This window comes from Salmo trutta, chromosome 17, assembly GCF_901001165.1.
Source record: "Salmo trutta chromosome 17, fSalTru1.1, whole genome shotgun sequence".
Classification (NCBI taxonomy): Eukaryota; Metazoa; Chordata; class Actinopteri; order Salmoniformes; family Salmonidae; genus Salmo; species Salmo trutta.
The window spans coordinates 25639877-25654693 of NC_042973.1; the positions used below are offsets into that span (position 1 = coordinate 25639877).

Genomic DNA, 14817 nt, shown 5'->3' on the forward strand with positions numbered 1-14817 from the left:
ACACTAACAGACCTGCGTTAACAGACCTGTGGGAAAACAGTGCCTGACAGCCGGGGACAAAGGACACATTGGAGAAATGTCTTCTGGTCTGATGAAACAAATATAGAACTGTTTGGCCATAATGACCATCGTTATGTTTGGAGGAAAAAGGGGGAGGCTTGCAAGCCGAAGAACACCATCCCAACCGTGAAGCACGGGGGTGGCAGCATCATGTTGTGGGGGTGATTTGCTGCAGGAGGGACTGATGCACTTCACAAAATAGATGGCATCATCATTGGAGTGGCCATCACAAATCCTGACCTCAATCCTACAGAACATTTGTGGGCAGAACTGAAAAAGCATGTGTGAGCAAGGTGGCCTACAAACCTGACTCAGTTACACCAGCTGTCAGGAGGAATGGGCCATAAATCACCCAACTTATTGTGGGAAGCTTGTGGAAGGCTACCTGAAACATTTGACCCAAGTTAAACAATTTAAAGGCAATGCTACCAAATACTAATTGAGTGTATGTAAACTTCTGACCCACTGGGAATGTGATGAAAGAAATAAAAGCTGAAATAAATCATTCTCTCTACTATTATTCTGACATTTCACATTCTTAAAATAAAATGGTGATCCTAACTGACTTAAAACAGGGAATCTTTACTAGGATTAAATGTCAGGAATTGTGGAAAACTGAGTTTAAATGTATTTGGCTAAGGTGTATGTAAACTTCCGACTTCAACTTTATATACCTACCTACCTCACTGAGAGAGAGAGAGAGAGAGAGAGAGAGCGCGAGAGTGAGAGCGAGAACATAAGGCACCTGTCAGACTAGAAAAGCAAGCCAGGTGGTAACGGCTGCATTCCCCAGATCTGTATATTTGCTCTGGAAGGGTTCTATTCTCTGACTAGGGACAAAAGGAAAGTTAGTTTGTTATTGTTGGCCATTATTGTGTGGATTTGAGGGAGTGATGTCAGACTTTCCAGATAATGTGGCCACCGAGACCAGCTCCCCCCAGTCCCAACAGGGAGGGTCCAGCTTTCAGCTTGCCAGTATTTCCATGGACCTGGGCTTGATCAAGAGCATTCCTGGAATCCTGATGTTGGCTGAGATAGTGAGTGACAAATACCAGTTTCACCTTTGTATTTACTTTATCCATCATCAAATCAAGTTTATCAGTCACGTACACAAATTTTCAGTTGTTATCGCAGGTGCAGCTTGTGTTTCTAGCTCCAACAGTGCAGTAAACCTAGCAATAAACGTTTTTGTCTCATGTACCCAGCTAATTTTTCCTTCTTTCTCTGTCCTACTCATCTTCTAGGCCAATCTATATCTATGTATCTTTTCAGAATCCCTGTTTTCTTCTATCTTATTGTTTTGTACGGGCTTGAGTTATACCTAGTGGTTTCTAAGAGTTGTAGTAATGGACACACACAGGGACATTAATCAGGTGACAGCTTGTTTTATTTTAACATAACACAAAGTAAAAACTGTTTTATGCAAAACGCCCTGTGTCTTGAATATGTTTTATGTTTACATATTTACATAATGTATTGATAATTAACAGTACATTCAGAGAGTCATATATAAAGCAGATATTTCAATATGATGCCACTCCCTTTGAACCTGTAGTACATGTGACTGACCCGGCTAGGTGGGTCACTGCACTAGGCTTCATATCACACCCTTCATAGCCATTTCAATAATTGCATGAGAAAGAAATATCAGGACTCACACTGTTCCACTTGAGTACAGTGGTGCATACTTCTAAATGTGTGTGTCAACATCCATTACCCATGATTATAGACATCTCATAACACAAGACATCACATTACTACTATAACTGAGCATTACCAATAACATGAATATGAATTGCTGAACCCTGTGATGGTATTGTGCAATCATGTCAACTCAGCCAGATATTTTGAACCCTGATGATTTTGTGAGCCCATATCTTGAATCTTCTATATTCATTATAGGTTTACTGCAGTTGATTGTTAACAGTTCACGGATATAAGCCCACACACCCTACACAAAACCAGGCAGGCACACTCAAACACACACACCTTAAATTTACACAACTTAAAGAAACCTGCCTTAGGCCTCAGATTGACTCCTAATAAAGTCTTTCACAGTACCAGTCTGTACTGAGCGAAGAGAAATGAATCGAGGGACTACCTGAAAAGGGGTTAGTTTGAAAAACATTTGTTTAGGAAGTGATGCTGTATAAAAGTCATATACTGTATAAAAGTAGAAATTCTCCTGACTGTAGGCCTATACTTTGGCAATATTATGTCTTCATATGTACACTGTAGACAAACGTAGGCCTACATGACAGTACACTGTAGTCCTTTCCAGCTGTCAATGACCAAAAGTGACCTCTTTGGCCTCATGGGTGGAATGTTATTAATATTTCTCATAATTTCATAATTAACTGTCAAACAGTTTTGTTACATTTCAGTCTTCTGTGATGTGTAGAAAGTGTAATATTGGGATGCAAACTCAACATGTAATACATTTAAACTCTATATCTTATATGGTACAGGTGTCTTCTTTTATTTAAGCTCATAACCATGTGTGTGAGGTGTATACTTCTGTTTTGAAGTAGATTTGTTTAAGACTACCAAGAAACACTCTGTTTGGCCCTCACTGATTTAGCCCACTGCAGTAAAAGGTTAAAGCTTGTGTAACACCTTTAATATTTGCTATTTGTGTGCTTCTACTGTACTGTATATTAACATGCTCACACTCCTCTGAAGCTCAATAGTGAGAGAAGAAAAAGTAATTGACAATTTATGAGATATATCAATGTTTTGTAACAACATATGGCACCCGAATTTTCATTATTAATACATTCGATGTGACAAAACTTAATGTAAGTAGATTTATGCAAATGTTAAAAAAACAGAACAACTATTAAAACTCAATTATTTTGAATGTTGTCATATTGAGTGATTAGAGTTAGAGATACAATATGAGAGGGTATAAGAATGAGGATGTTATGCTTACCATTATTAATCTTTCACACGTTTACCAGGTGTGTGGGTTAACCTGCAGATCAAAACTTGATCCCTAAATACATATTTGGATTATGCTTTTTTATTGAGAAAGAGTTCTGTTTGCCCTCCTGATCTTGTCTGGGGTACTAAGTAATACTGTCAAGGTTATTTGACAGAACTATTATATTCCTGTCTGTGCTGCTGATTAATGCTCAGTGGGTAGTGTAGATTACTCCCAGGTCTTCTACACTGCTCTTCAAGAGGACACTTGATCTGGTGTGAAGACTTGGATTAGAGGCTCAATAGAAGGTTCACCTGCTCAAATGTCACCTAAATGTTTCTGAACATGTACCTTGTTCTGTCTCACTCTCCTCAGGGTCTTGGCCTGCTGCAATGGGCTCTAATTGCCAGTGCTTCCTCCATTATTCCTGCCTATGGCTGGGTGATGTTTGTAGCCGTTACACTGTGGCTGCTCACCATTATCCTCTTCTTCATGCTCTTCTTTGGCGCCTATCACAAACTCAGCTCTGTGCCCTGGCCAATGTTGGTGAGTGTCCTAATCCACTAACCTCTGGTGTGATTGCTGACCTGACCTCAGGCTTATGTCATGTGTGGGTCGTTCTATGAAGATTGTGGCTTTTTTAACAGCTTTATGTATTTTAAATACATTAAATAAAAGAAAAATGCTTGTGTTGCTTTTTTGTCACTAGTGTTACCTATATTTTAATGACGATTGCAGAATGTAATTTGACTATTTAATTTGCATATGTAAATCAAAGACAGAAAGCATTAATAATAATATTAAGAAATGTTTTTGATTAGAAATAATTGACATTAAACAAAACACATTTTTCTATAATAACACCAGTGACGCTAACACCAGTGACCGTAACACCAGTGACCGTAACACAAGTGACCGTAACACAAGTGACGGCAACACAAGTGACGGCAACACCAGTGACAAATCTGTGTATATAATGGCGCTGAAGTAGATGGCTGCCGTTTTACGATACCGCAACCAATTCCAAATCAAATCAAAGTTTATTTGTCACGTGCGCTGAATACAACAGGTGTAGACCTTACAGTGAAATGCTTACTTACAGGCTCTAACCAATAGTACAAAAAAGGTATTAGGTGAACAATAGGTAGGTAAAGAAATAAAACAACAGTAAAAAGACAGGCTATATACAGTAGCGAGGCTACATACAGACACCGGTTAGTCAGGCTGATTGAGGTAGTATGTACATGAATGTATAGTTAAAGTGACTATGTGTAAGGGCTGTCGTGAGAGAGAGTAGACCAAGGTGCAGCGGAGTTAGTGTTCATCATTGAATATTTAATCACAGAAAGAACACTATACAAAGAAAACTGACAGCCAAACAGTCCTGTCAGGTGCAAACACTAACAGAAACAATTACCTACAAAACCCAAAGGAAAAACATGCTCCTTATGTGTGACTCCCAATCAGCAACAACGAGCTTCAGCTGTGCCTGATTGGGAGCCACACACGGCCCAAAACAAAGAAATACAAAAACATAGAAAAAGGAACATAGAACGCCCACCTAATGTAACACCCTGGCCTAACCAGGGCGTTACACTATGCATATATGATAAACAGAGAGTAGCAGCAGTGTAAAAAGAGGGGTTGGGGGGGCACACAATGCAAATAGTCCGGGTAGCCATTTGATTACCTGTTCAGGAGTCTCATCGGCAAACTTGATGATATTGTTGGAGTCGTGCCTGGCCATGCAGTCATGAGTGAACAGGGAGTACAGGAGGGGACTGAGCACTCACCCCAGACAGGACCCCGTGTTGAGGATCAGCGTGGCGGATGTGTTGTTCCCTACACTTACCACCTGGGGCGGTACGTCAGGAAGTCCAGGATCCAGCTGCAGAGGGATATCTTTAGTCCCAGGGTCCTTAGCTTAGTGATGAGCTTTGAGAGCACTATGGTGTTGAACGCTGAGCTGTAATCATTGAATAGCATTTTCACATAGGTGTTCCTTTTGTCCAGGTGGGAAAGGGCTGTGTTGAGTGCAATAGAGATTGCATCATCTGTGGATCTGTTGAGGCAGTATGCAAATTGGAGTGGGTCTAGGGTTTCTGGGATAATGGTGTTGATGTGAGCCATGACCAGCCTTTCAAAGCACTTCATGGCTACAGATGTGAGTGCTACGGGTCGGTAGTAATTTAGGCAGGTTGCCTTAGTGTTCTTGGGCACAGGTATTATGGTGCTCTGCTTGAAACATGTTGGTATTACAGACTCAGTCAGGGACAGGTTGAAAATGTCAGTGAAGACACTTGCCAGTTGGTCAGCACATGTTCAGAGTACACGTCCTGGTAATCCGTCTGGCCCTGTGGCCTTGTGAATGTTGATCTGTTTAAAGATCTTACTCACATCGGCTACGGAGAGCGTGATCACACATTCGTCCGGAACAGCTGGTGCTCTCATGCATGTTTCAGTGTTACTTGCCTCGAAGCGAACATAGAAGTAATTTATCTTATCTGGTAGATTCGTGTCACTGGTCAGTTTGCAGCTGTGCTTCCCTTTGTAGTCTGTAATAGTTTGCAAGCCCTGCTACATCCAACGAGCGTCGAAGCCGGTGTAGTACGTACGATTCAATCTTAGTCCTGTATTGACGCTTTGCCTGTTTGATGGTTTGTCGGAGGGCATAGTGGGATTTCTTATAAGCTTCCGGGTTAGAGTCCCGCTCCTTGAATGCGGCAGCTCTACCCTTTAGCTCAGTGCGGATGTTGCCTGTAATCCATGGCTTCTGGTTGGGGTATGTACGTATGGTCACTGTGGGGACGACATCATCGATGCACTTATTGATGAAGCCAGTGACTGATGTGATATACTCCTCAATGCCATCGGAAGAATCCCGGAACATATTCCAGTATGTGCTAGCAAAACAGTCCTGTAGCTTAGCATCTGCTTCATCTGCCTACTTTCTAATTGACCGAGTAACTGGTGCTTCCTGCTTTAGTTTTTGCTTGTAAGCAGGAATCAGGAGCATAGAATTATGGTCAGATTTGCCAAATGGAGAACGAGGGAGAGCTTTGTATACATCTCTGTGTGTGGAGTAAAGTTGGTCTAGAGTTTTTTCCCTCTGGTTGCACATTTAACACGCTGTTAGAAATTAGGTAAAACGGATTTGAGTTTCCCTGCATTAAAGTCCCCGGCCACTAGGAGCGCCACCTCTGGATGAGCATTTTCCTGTTTGCTTATGGCTGTATACAGCTCATTGAGTGTGGTCTTACTGCTAGCATCGGTCTGCGGTGGTATATAGACAGCTACGAAAAATATAGATGTAAACTCTCTTGGTAAATAATGTGGTCTACAGCTTATCATGAGATACTCTACCTCAGGTGAGCAAAACCTAGAGAACCACACCAGCTGTTGTTTACAAATATACATAGGCCGTCGCCCCTTGTCTTACCAGAGGCCGCTGTTCTATCCTGCCGAAAAAGCTTAAAACCTGCCAGCTGTATGTTAATCATGTCGTCGTTCAGCCATGACTCGGTGAAACATAAGATATGACCCAATTTGTAAGTCGCTCTGGATAAGAGCGTCTGCTAAATGACTTAAATGTAAATGTAAATATGACAGATTTTAATGTCCCGTTAGTAGGATATACGTGCTCGTAGTTCGTCTATTTTATTATTGATTGATTGTACGTTGGCTAATAGAACCGATGGTAAAGGTAAATTACCCTCTCGGCAACAAGGCACCCGGACTGTCGTCCCCGATATCTCCATCTTTTCCTCCTGCGAATGACGGGGATGAGGGCCCTGTCAGGCGTCCGAAGTAAATCCTTCCCGTCCGACTCATTGAAGAAGAATTCCTCCAGTACGGAGTGAATAATCACTGCCCTGATATCAAGACGCTCTTTTCGGTCATAAGACACAGTGGCAGAAACATTATATACAAAAGAAGTTACAAATAACACGAAAAAACATACACAATAGCACAATTGTTATTGCTATAACATGGGTCCTGAGATCCTCAAAAGGTTCTACAGCTGCAACATCGAGAGCATCCTGACTGGTTGCATCACTGCCTGGTATGGCAACTGCTCGGCCTCTGACCGCAAGGCACTACAGAGGGTTGTGCGTACGGCCCAGTACATCACTGGGGCTAAGCTGCCTGCCATCCAGGACCTCTACATCAGAGGAAGGCCCTAAAAATTGTCAAAGACCCCAGCCACCCCAGTCATAGACTGTTCTCTCTGCTACCGCACGGCAAGCGGTACCGGAGCGCCAAGTGTTGGTACCAAAAGGCTTCTTAACAGCTTCTACCCCTAAGCCATAAGATTCCTGAACTTCTAATCAAAGGGCTACCCAGACCCCTCTTTTACGCTGCTGCTACTCTCTTTTTGTAATCTATGCATAGTTACTTTAACTCTACCTACATCTACATATTACCTCAATTACCTCGACTAACCGTTGCCCCCGCACATTTACTCTATACCGGTACCCCCTGTATATAGACTCGCTTGTTATTTTACTGCTGCTGTTTAATTATTTGTTACTTTTATTTTCAATTTTTTACTTATCGATTTTTTTACTTAACACTTGTTTTCATTTGTTTTCTTAAAACTTCTTAAAGCATTGTTGGTTAGGGCTTCTAAGTAAGCATTTCACTGTAAGGTCTACACACCTATTGTATTCGGCACATAAACATTTGATTTGATTTGAAATATATTTGATTTGATTTGATTTTTGCAATGTAACTGTCTGACATATGTTTCATTAACAATAAAACACTTCAATTAAATCAAAAACAAATATCTGACTTTTTTAAATTGTTTTTCCTGGTGGTTAAGGCGGGGGACAGGAAAGACACCATTGTCGTAGAATGACCCGTGTAGTCCCTGCTATGCTGCATTTTTGTTATACATTTATTTCAAAGTTATTTTGTAGTTGTTATTCAATGTAAAATAGATTTAAAATAAAATGTAGGCTGTATTCATCAACATCTGTTTTCTATCTTAGGTTATGGTGTATAATGCTGTGGCAACCGTTTTGTACCTCACAGCATTTCTGGCCAATGCTGCATCAGTCGCTCCTTACAGTTCAACATACTTCTACGGCCATATGGCAGCTGCTGCGGTAAGTCTAGAACAGACAACGTAATATCTACAGATATACAAAGACATGCAGACACTAGACAGAAACATAGACACATGTAGGGTTGCTTACTTGTTAATTGGTTGACCAGTTCTGATCAGTTGATGAGCGACAGAAACACATGAGAAGCCCTTGTTTAAACAAGCGCTCCCTTACATAGGGCCACATAGATTGAGACTGAGTACATTACGTTCAATACTTGCACATTTTTTATAGTCACAAGATAACATTCAACAGGATGTGCTGATATCTATGTTCTGGGTAGGATGAATAGAAAACACAAAAGTGTGTTTCTGGCCCTTCTACTTTCTGGCACTCCTAAATGTTTGACTAAAGAGGCAGGACTGATGCGTCATGTGCACACCTGACTGTGACAGGTTCAAAGATAAAGAGAGAGGGAGCTAGAAAAAATATAAGGTAGATGTGCTTTTATGGTGTGGTCTCTCTCTCCATGGCAATCCTGGCCAGAGTCCATTTGCTATTTACAATGAGGCACATGACCAAGCACGTTGATCTTCATGGGAGGAACAAGCCAGTCACCATAAAGTTGGCCCTGTTGCACAAGACCCAGGGCTATTAGAGTATATCTAACAGGGTTTGTCAACAGTAATTGCTCCTGTAAGTCGCTCTGGATAAGAGTGTCTGCTAAATTACTAAAATGTTAATGTTTCACCATGCATACATATTTAGGATCTTAATTTGAGCCAGTTTGCTACAGCAGGAAAATAATCCTACTGCAACAGGAAATGTGAATTATTATTATTATTATAAAAATTGACATTTTTTTATGTGGTTGATACATTTTTCGTAAGAAAAACAAAATCTAAATGGATATTAAAAACTTCACAAGTCTTTTTAAACCTCAAATACACTAAAGTTCTCCTACAACAAGGTGATCAAATTAAGATCCTACATCATAGCGTGTTCAAAGACTTGTATCTCCTGCCTTTCACAACCCAGGAAAACAGTAGCCAGGTGACTCTAGCCAATAAAGATTCCCCTTCTATTTTCACAAACATCACAGTTTGATGTAGGTCAGGGGTCAGTATTTATGTGTATGTAGATAAAACTTTTTTTTTTGCTTTGTGGAGAATGTAGCTATAATATACAGCACCAGTCAATAGTTTGGACACATCTACTCATTCAAGGGTTTTTCTTTATTTTTACTATTTTCTACATTGTAGAATAATAGTGAAGACATCAAAACTATTAAATAATACATATGGAATCATGTAGTAACCAAAAAAGTGTTAAATGTTTTATTTGAGATTCTTCAAAGTAGCCACCCTTTGCCTTGATGACAGCTTTGCACACTGCATTCTTTCAACCAGCTTCATGAGGTGGTTGCCTGGAATGCATTTCAATTAACAGGTGTGGCTTGTTAATTTGTGTAATTTCTTTCCTTCTTAATGCATTTGAGCCAATCAATTGTTTTGTGACAAGGTAGGGGTGGTATACAGAAGATAGCCCTATTTGGTAAAATACTAAGTCCAAATTATGGCAAGAACAGCTCAAATAAGCAAAGAGAAACGACAGTCCATCTTTACTTTAAGACATGAAGGTCAGTCAATCCGGAAAATGTCAAGAACTTTGAAAGTTTCTTCAAGTGCAGTAGAAAAAACCATCAAGCACAATGATGAAACTGGCTCTCATGAGGACCGACACAGGAAAGGAAGACCCAGAGTTACCTCTGCTGCAGAGGATAAGTTCATTAGAGTTACCAGCCTCAGAAATTTCAGCCCAAATAAATTCTTCACATAGTTCAAGTAACAGACACATTTCAACATCAACTGTTCAGAGGAGACTGTGTGAATCAGGCCTTCATGGTCGATTTGCTGCAAAGAAACCACTACTAAAGGACAGCAACAATAAGAAAAGACTTGCTTGGGCCAAGAAACACGAGCAATGAACACTAGACCGGTGGAAATTTGTCCCTTGGTCTGATGAGTCCAAATTTGAGATTTTTGGTTCCAACCGACGTGTCTTTGTGAGACACAGAGTAGCTGAATGGATGATCTCCGCATGTGTGGTTCCCACCATGAAGCATGGAGGAGGAGGTGTGATGGTGTGGGGGTGTTTTGCGGGTGACATTGTCAGTGATTTATTTAGAATTCAAGGCACACTTAACCAGCATGGCTACCACAGCATTCTGCAGCGATACGCCATCCCATCTGGTTCGCACTTAGTGGGACTATCATTTGGTTTTCAACAGGAGAATGACCCAACACACCTCCAGGCTGTGTAAGGGCTATTTGACCAAGAAGGAGAGTAATGGAGTGCTGCATCACATGACCTTGCCTCCACAATCGTCCGACCTCAACCCAATTGAAATGGTGTGGGATGAGTTGGACCGCAGAGTGAAGGAAAAGCAGCCAATAAGTGCTCAGCATATGTGGGAACTCCTTTAAGGCTGTTAGAAAAGCATTCCAGGTCAAGCTGGTTGAGAGAATGTCAAGAGTGTGCAAAGCTGTCATCAAGGCAAAGTTTGGCTACTTTCAAGAATCTTAAATATAAAATATATTTGGATTTGTTGAACACTTTTTTGCTTGAATCCATATGTGAATCCAAATGTGAATCCATCAATATGTGTTATTTGATAGTTCTGATGTCTTCACTATTATTCTACAATGTAGAAAATATAAAGAAAAAACCTTGAATGAGTAGGTGTGTCCAAACTTTTGACTGGTACTGTATGTTTGTGTCATGTTTGTTGCAAGGCATATGGCATGACAACAAATGATGACAGAGGACTTGGCTACAGCCCAAAGAGATCTTGCACCTAGTACTGGCAACCTGCCTGCATATCATCAAAATTGCTAGTCAAAGATTCAACAATCTCAATTAACTGACATTCGAGGAAGAATAATTAATACAGGCATGTACTGTATCTTATGATAATAACATTCTTCTCTCATCTGATTGTCTCTTACTATGTGTTTGTCTCTTGTTCAGTTTTTTGGCATTGTGGTGACTTTGTTATATGGAGCCAGCACCTTCTTTTCCTATTTGGCATGGAAGGGGGATGGAGGTAATGCAGCCAGCAACTCTGGTCCTGCATAGGACTACTCTACTATCTATCCTGATAAACCCTCTCCATACAGAGAGACTTGGACAGTGTGAACCGAACAGCGTGACAAGTAGAGGAGATTCCAAACCTGTTCATCAAAGGACGAGTGTTTTTATATACAGTATACTTTTTTTAAAGAAGCTGGACGTCAATAGCCTTTTTTGAATGTCAAAATGGTGACTGGAGTGAAGACTGGAAGCATTTTGCAGACCCTTTCAAAGTGTGTTGCTATGGTAACCCCACCACTGCACATCCATCAGTACACTCACTCATCATGACTCACTCACATACAGTACACTCACATACATAACATAACCACTATGATCACATACTGTAGGAAAGTGTGATGAATGATACATCTATTTATACTGTAATAAAGGAGGTAGGTAGTTAAGCGTGTTGGGCCAGTAACCGAAAGGTCGCTGGTTCGAATCCCTGAGCCAACACGGTGAAAAATTGGCTGATGTGCCCTTGAGCAAGGCACTTAACCCTAATTGCTCCAGGGTTGCCTTCAATAAAGGCTGATCCTTGGCCATGACCCCACTCTCTGAGGGTGTCTCGGGGGGAGATATGCAAAAAACACATTTCTAATTCACATGTGTGAAATGGGACAAATGTAAGCACCCGCCTAATTATTATACTTGTAGATACACAGGAATCCCAATGGGTTACACGGTCTGTGTGCAACACACATTCAGGAATGTGTTTTTATATATATATTTTTTCACCATTGTGAAGACCAAGAGAATCATGTGTACTGTTTATCCATATCAGTACACCTTTTCAAATAAAGTTGATTGTGATTTTACAAAATTATTTCATGTCTTTATTTGAAACACTTATTTACAGGCAATGGGACATAAGACTATGTACAAACCAGTGACATAAATACATTTAATTAAAACACTTAAAATATTATTCTCAGTAAAGACTGCTACATAGGACAAATGTTGTACTAATGTTATTGAAATTATTTTACAGAAAGGGATCCCATTGGTTCAAATGAGAAAGAAGGATCTGAGAAAGCACCATCGACCATACAGCCTAGGACTGAATGTACCAGGTTTCTTCTTTCAGGCTTCATATACTGTTTGTTGTGGAGGTTTATGAGTACAATAAAAACATTTCTAAAGTGTTTTCCCATTGCTGGTGCATATAGTTCTCCTAACCACCAATGCCAAGAGCTGAGCATCTAGGCTACTGTTTAGTCTGTCTAAAATGCTTAACCTACAAACACCTTCAGACATACGTGTTACTAATGTAACAGGCACAAAACTCAACAAGTCATCGAGCACAAATTTAATAAAAACCGCTGTACCCTACCCTGAGGACAAAGGTGTCTATCTTAGCCAGAGAAAGGCTATTTGTAAAATATTGTAAAACAAAAACAAACCTGACTGATACCATTCCCATTGCAAACCTACAACAGTTGAAATACAAAAGCTGGGGGAAAGACAGATGTTCCCTGTGGTGCCCTGTGACTGGAGGGCATGGGCAAGACAAACAATTCTGTTCTGTTGTCAGCAGCACAGTGCACTATTGGTCAATGTGTATGTTCATGTGTTTGGGGATGACTCTTCATTAGTTACTTCAGTTTTGTTGTTGTTCTGGAGGTGATGGATTTGGAGGATGTAGAGCTGAGAGACCTCACCACTAGGCCATCACTGAGGTCAAGCCCTCGACCCTCCCTCTCCTGCAGACAGAGGAGGAGGCATGGGTGCTGCGACACAACATCACAACCACAAAGAGACAGAATCCTCTCTACAAATTTCTCTCAACAAATCACTAGTACATATCCTAAAATATACTGTCATAATATAATGTACATCCAATTACAAACATTGAGTTTTTACTCACTGCTCTGTAATCAATGAACATTTCCTTGAAGGCCATGAAGTCTGTAAAAGTAAGCAACATGTCGAAGATGTCTCCTGACACTTCGTCTTTGTGCTGCCTGAAACATAGAAAAGAGAGAGAGAAAATGTATTTTTGTGAAATGACAAACAAATAAACTTTGCACTCTGAAGTTAGGTGTATTTGGTTTACAAGGGGCAATGTGCCACCTACTGGCCTAATGTGCCACCGAGTGCAGTGGTTCCCAACGAGGGGGTGCTTGGACCCCTGGGGGTACTCGTGAAGACTCATGAGACCATAGGCTTACTGGAAGAACAAAATTGAGCTGGTGGTACTGTAACCGAAAAAGGTTACTCCTGAGTGGAAATGGTTTACATACTTGAGTAACTGGGTAAATGTGCTCATGTTGAAACCGGGAATTCTCTCCATCAGCTGCTGCTCAAGTTGTTTCTCAAGCAGCTCAATCTGAAGAGGTAGAAGTAAACATCAGAATATGTAAGACACTTTCACATAGATCGTTTTTTCAGACCTTCTACCTTACTTGACAGTTGATGATGAGGCAGGCAGATGAACAGAGTATAGTGCCTTACATATTCGTTGAAGATGGGTGTATAGGTGAGTTTGTTCTCCTCTGAGTCATCAAACTCCAGGTAGTGTTTCTCCATGAAGCTCTGTTGCATGTGCTGGAAGTCGTCCTCTGAGGAGAAAATTGAGTAGCATTAGCAATAGCGTGCTATCCATTTAACGTTGATACACTGAAACATGTCTACAACCCCAAAAAACGTGTCTTTGTCCAATTTACCCATGATGATGTCTTCAATACTCCCAATGACAGCATCAAATGCTGCATCTGAATCTGATGAGCTGGGGAGGATAAATCAGTCAGCAACCAAACATATAAACATGAGTCATTCTCTTCTAAATGAACGCTACTTCACTCACTCACTTCCTCATAGACATACAGACACGCATACATACATACTTTGAAACAGCAAAATTCTCCTCATCCAAATCCACCATTTCAACGATGTTCTCGCCACCACCCAGCAGATCTTTCAAAAAGACAAGACATTGCACAATACATTAGATAACGATAGCATTTCAACATTTGATGCTAGCTAGCCTAGCTGAGGCAAGCATTGCTATATTTCTGACTTTATTTTCGTATGACTTAAAATCAGTCAAGAACTCACTTCGCTCTTTAACGTCCATTCTTAATCTATTTAGTTAGCTAACTACGTGGCTGTCTAGTTGATTGATTTTCTGTAATCGCTACCAAGGCAACAACAAAAAAACGCTCCCTTCAGTAAATTCAGTCCGGTAAAGAAACAGATCCCAGCTGATTAGTTCCGGAAGTACAGTAGAGTACAGTACGGTCAGGCCATAGAATTGATAATTATAATAATTTGATAGGACCTCTATGGGTCAGGCACTCAACATCGTGTAAACTGAAATGAACGTTAAATGTTTAAGTGCGTTTAAGTCCTTTATTGCAATCATGGACTGTAAATTAATTTTCCCTTTTCTGGCCCATGATAATGCAGCATACATATCATGTAATTCATTCTGACTGATGGGTTTAGTTGTGAATGTAGCCCATGGCTAAATCACGTCAATAATAATGGCATCTTTGACAAGCAACAATATAACATTAAAGTAACTGTCCAGTGAAAATCTCACTTTTAAAAGTTCATATTGTAACTCATACCCAGATAATGTTATAACATCCTATAATCTTATTTGTAGTCAAAGTAAACATGGAGAAAAAACACAAACCCGACTGT

The 14817-nt window shown here is 40.5% G+C and overlaps 2 protein-coding genes across 3 annotated transcripts; one reads left to right on the forward strand and one right to left on the reverse strand.

Moving 5' to 3' along the window:
• The first annotated feature begins 754 nt into the window (after nucleotides 1-754).
• On the forward strand, nucleotides 755-12315 carry pllp (plasmolipin). 2 transcript variants are annotated; one of them, XR_003867391.1, is made up of 5 exons: nucleotides 755-1097; nucleotides 3359-3529; nucleotides 7978-8094; nucleotides 11065-11399; nucleotides 12161-12315. XR_003867391.1 is itself a non-coding variant. In XM_029696295.1 (4 exons), the coding sequence occupies exons 1-4, from the start codon at nucleotides 954-956 to the stop codon at nucleotides 11170-11172; spliced, it is 540 nt and encodes a 179-aa protein (XP_029552155.1). In that variant the 5' UTR covers nucleotides 755-953; the 3' UTR covers nucleotides 11173-11987. The 2 variants fall into 2 exon arrangements, 1 of the variants encoding a protein (XP_029552155.1); XM_029696295.1 differs by lacking the exon at nucleotides 12161-12315 and having other exon boundaries at nucleotides 11065-11987.
• On the reverse strand, nucleotides 11993-14370 carry arl2bp (ADP-ribosylation factor-like 2 binding protein). Its single transcript, XM_029696293.1, has 7 exons — nucleotides 14227-14370; nucleotides 14016-14085; nucleotides 13836-13897; nucleotides 13624-13730; nucleotides 13413-13498; nucleotides 13037-13133; nucleotides 11993-12872 (listed from the first exon to the last, which is right to left on the reverse strand). Exons 1-7 carry the CDS (start codon nucleotides 14243-14245, stop codon nucleotides 12765-12767), a joined length of 549 nt encoding a protein of 182 aa, XP_029552153.1. The 5' UTR covers nucleotides 14246-14370; the 3' UTR covers nucleotides 11993-12764.
• Between the last annotated feature and the right edge of the window lie 447 nt (nucleotides 14371-14817).

Bases quoted from the DNA above. Each gene is read 5' to 3' on its own strand.
- pllp (XM_029696295.1), top strand. From the start codon at position 954: ATGTCAGACTTTCCAGATAATGTGGCCACCGAGACCAGCTCCCCCCAG. The intron at 1,098-3,358 runs GTGAGTGACAAA...CACTCTCCTCAG, and splicing joins TCCTGATGTTGGCTGAGATA to GGTCTTGGCCTGCTGCAATG. The intron at 8,095-11,064 runs GTAAGTCTAGAA...TCTCTTGTTCAG, and splicing joins GCCATATGGCAGCTGCTGCG to TTTTTTGGCATTGTGGTGAC.
- arl2bp (XM_029696293.1), bottom strand. The intron at 13,898-14,015 runs GTATGTATGTAT...TATCCTCCCCAG, and splicing joins GAGAATTTTGCTGTTTCAAA to CTCATCAGATTCAGATGCAG. The intron at 13,134-13,412 runs GTATGTAAACCA...TCTATGTTTCAG, and splicing joins ACATTTACCCAGTTACTCAA to GCAGCACAAAGACGAAGTGT.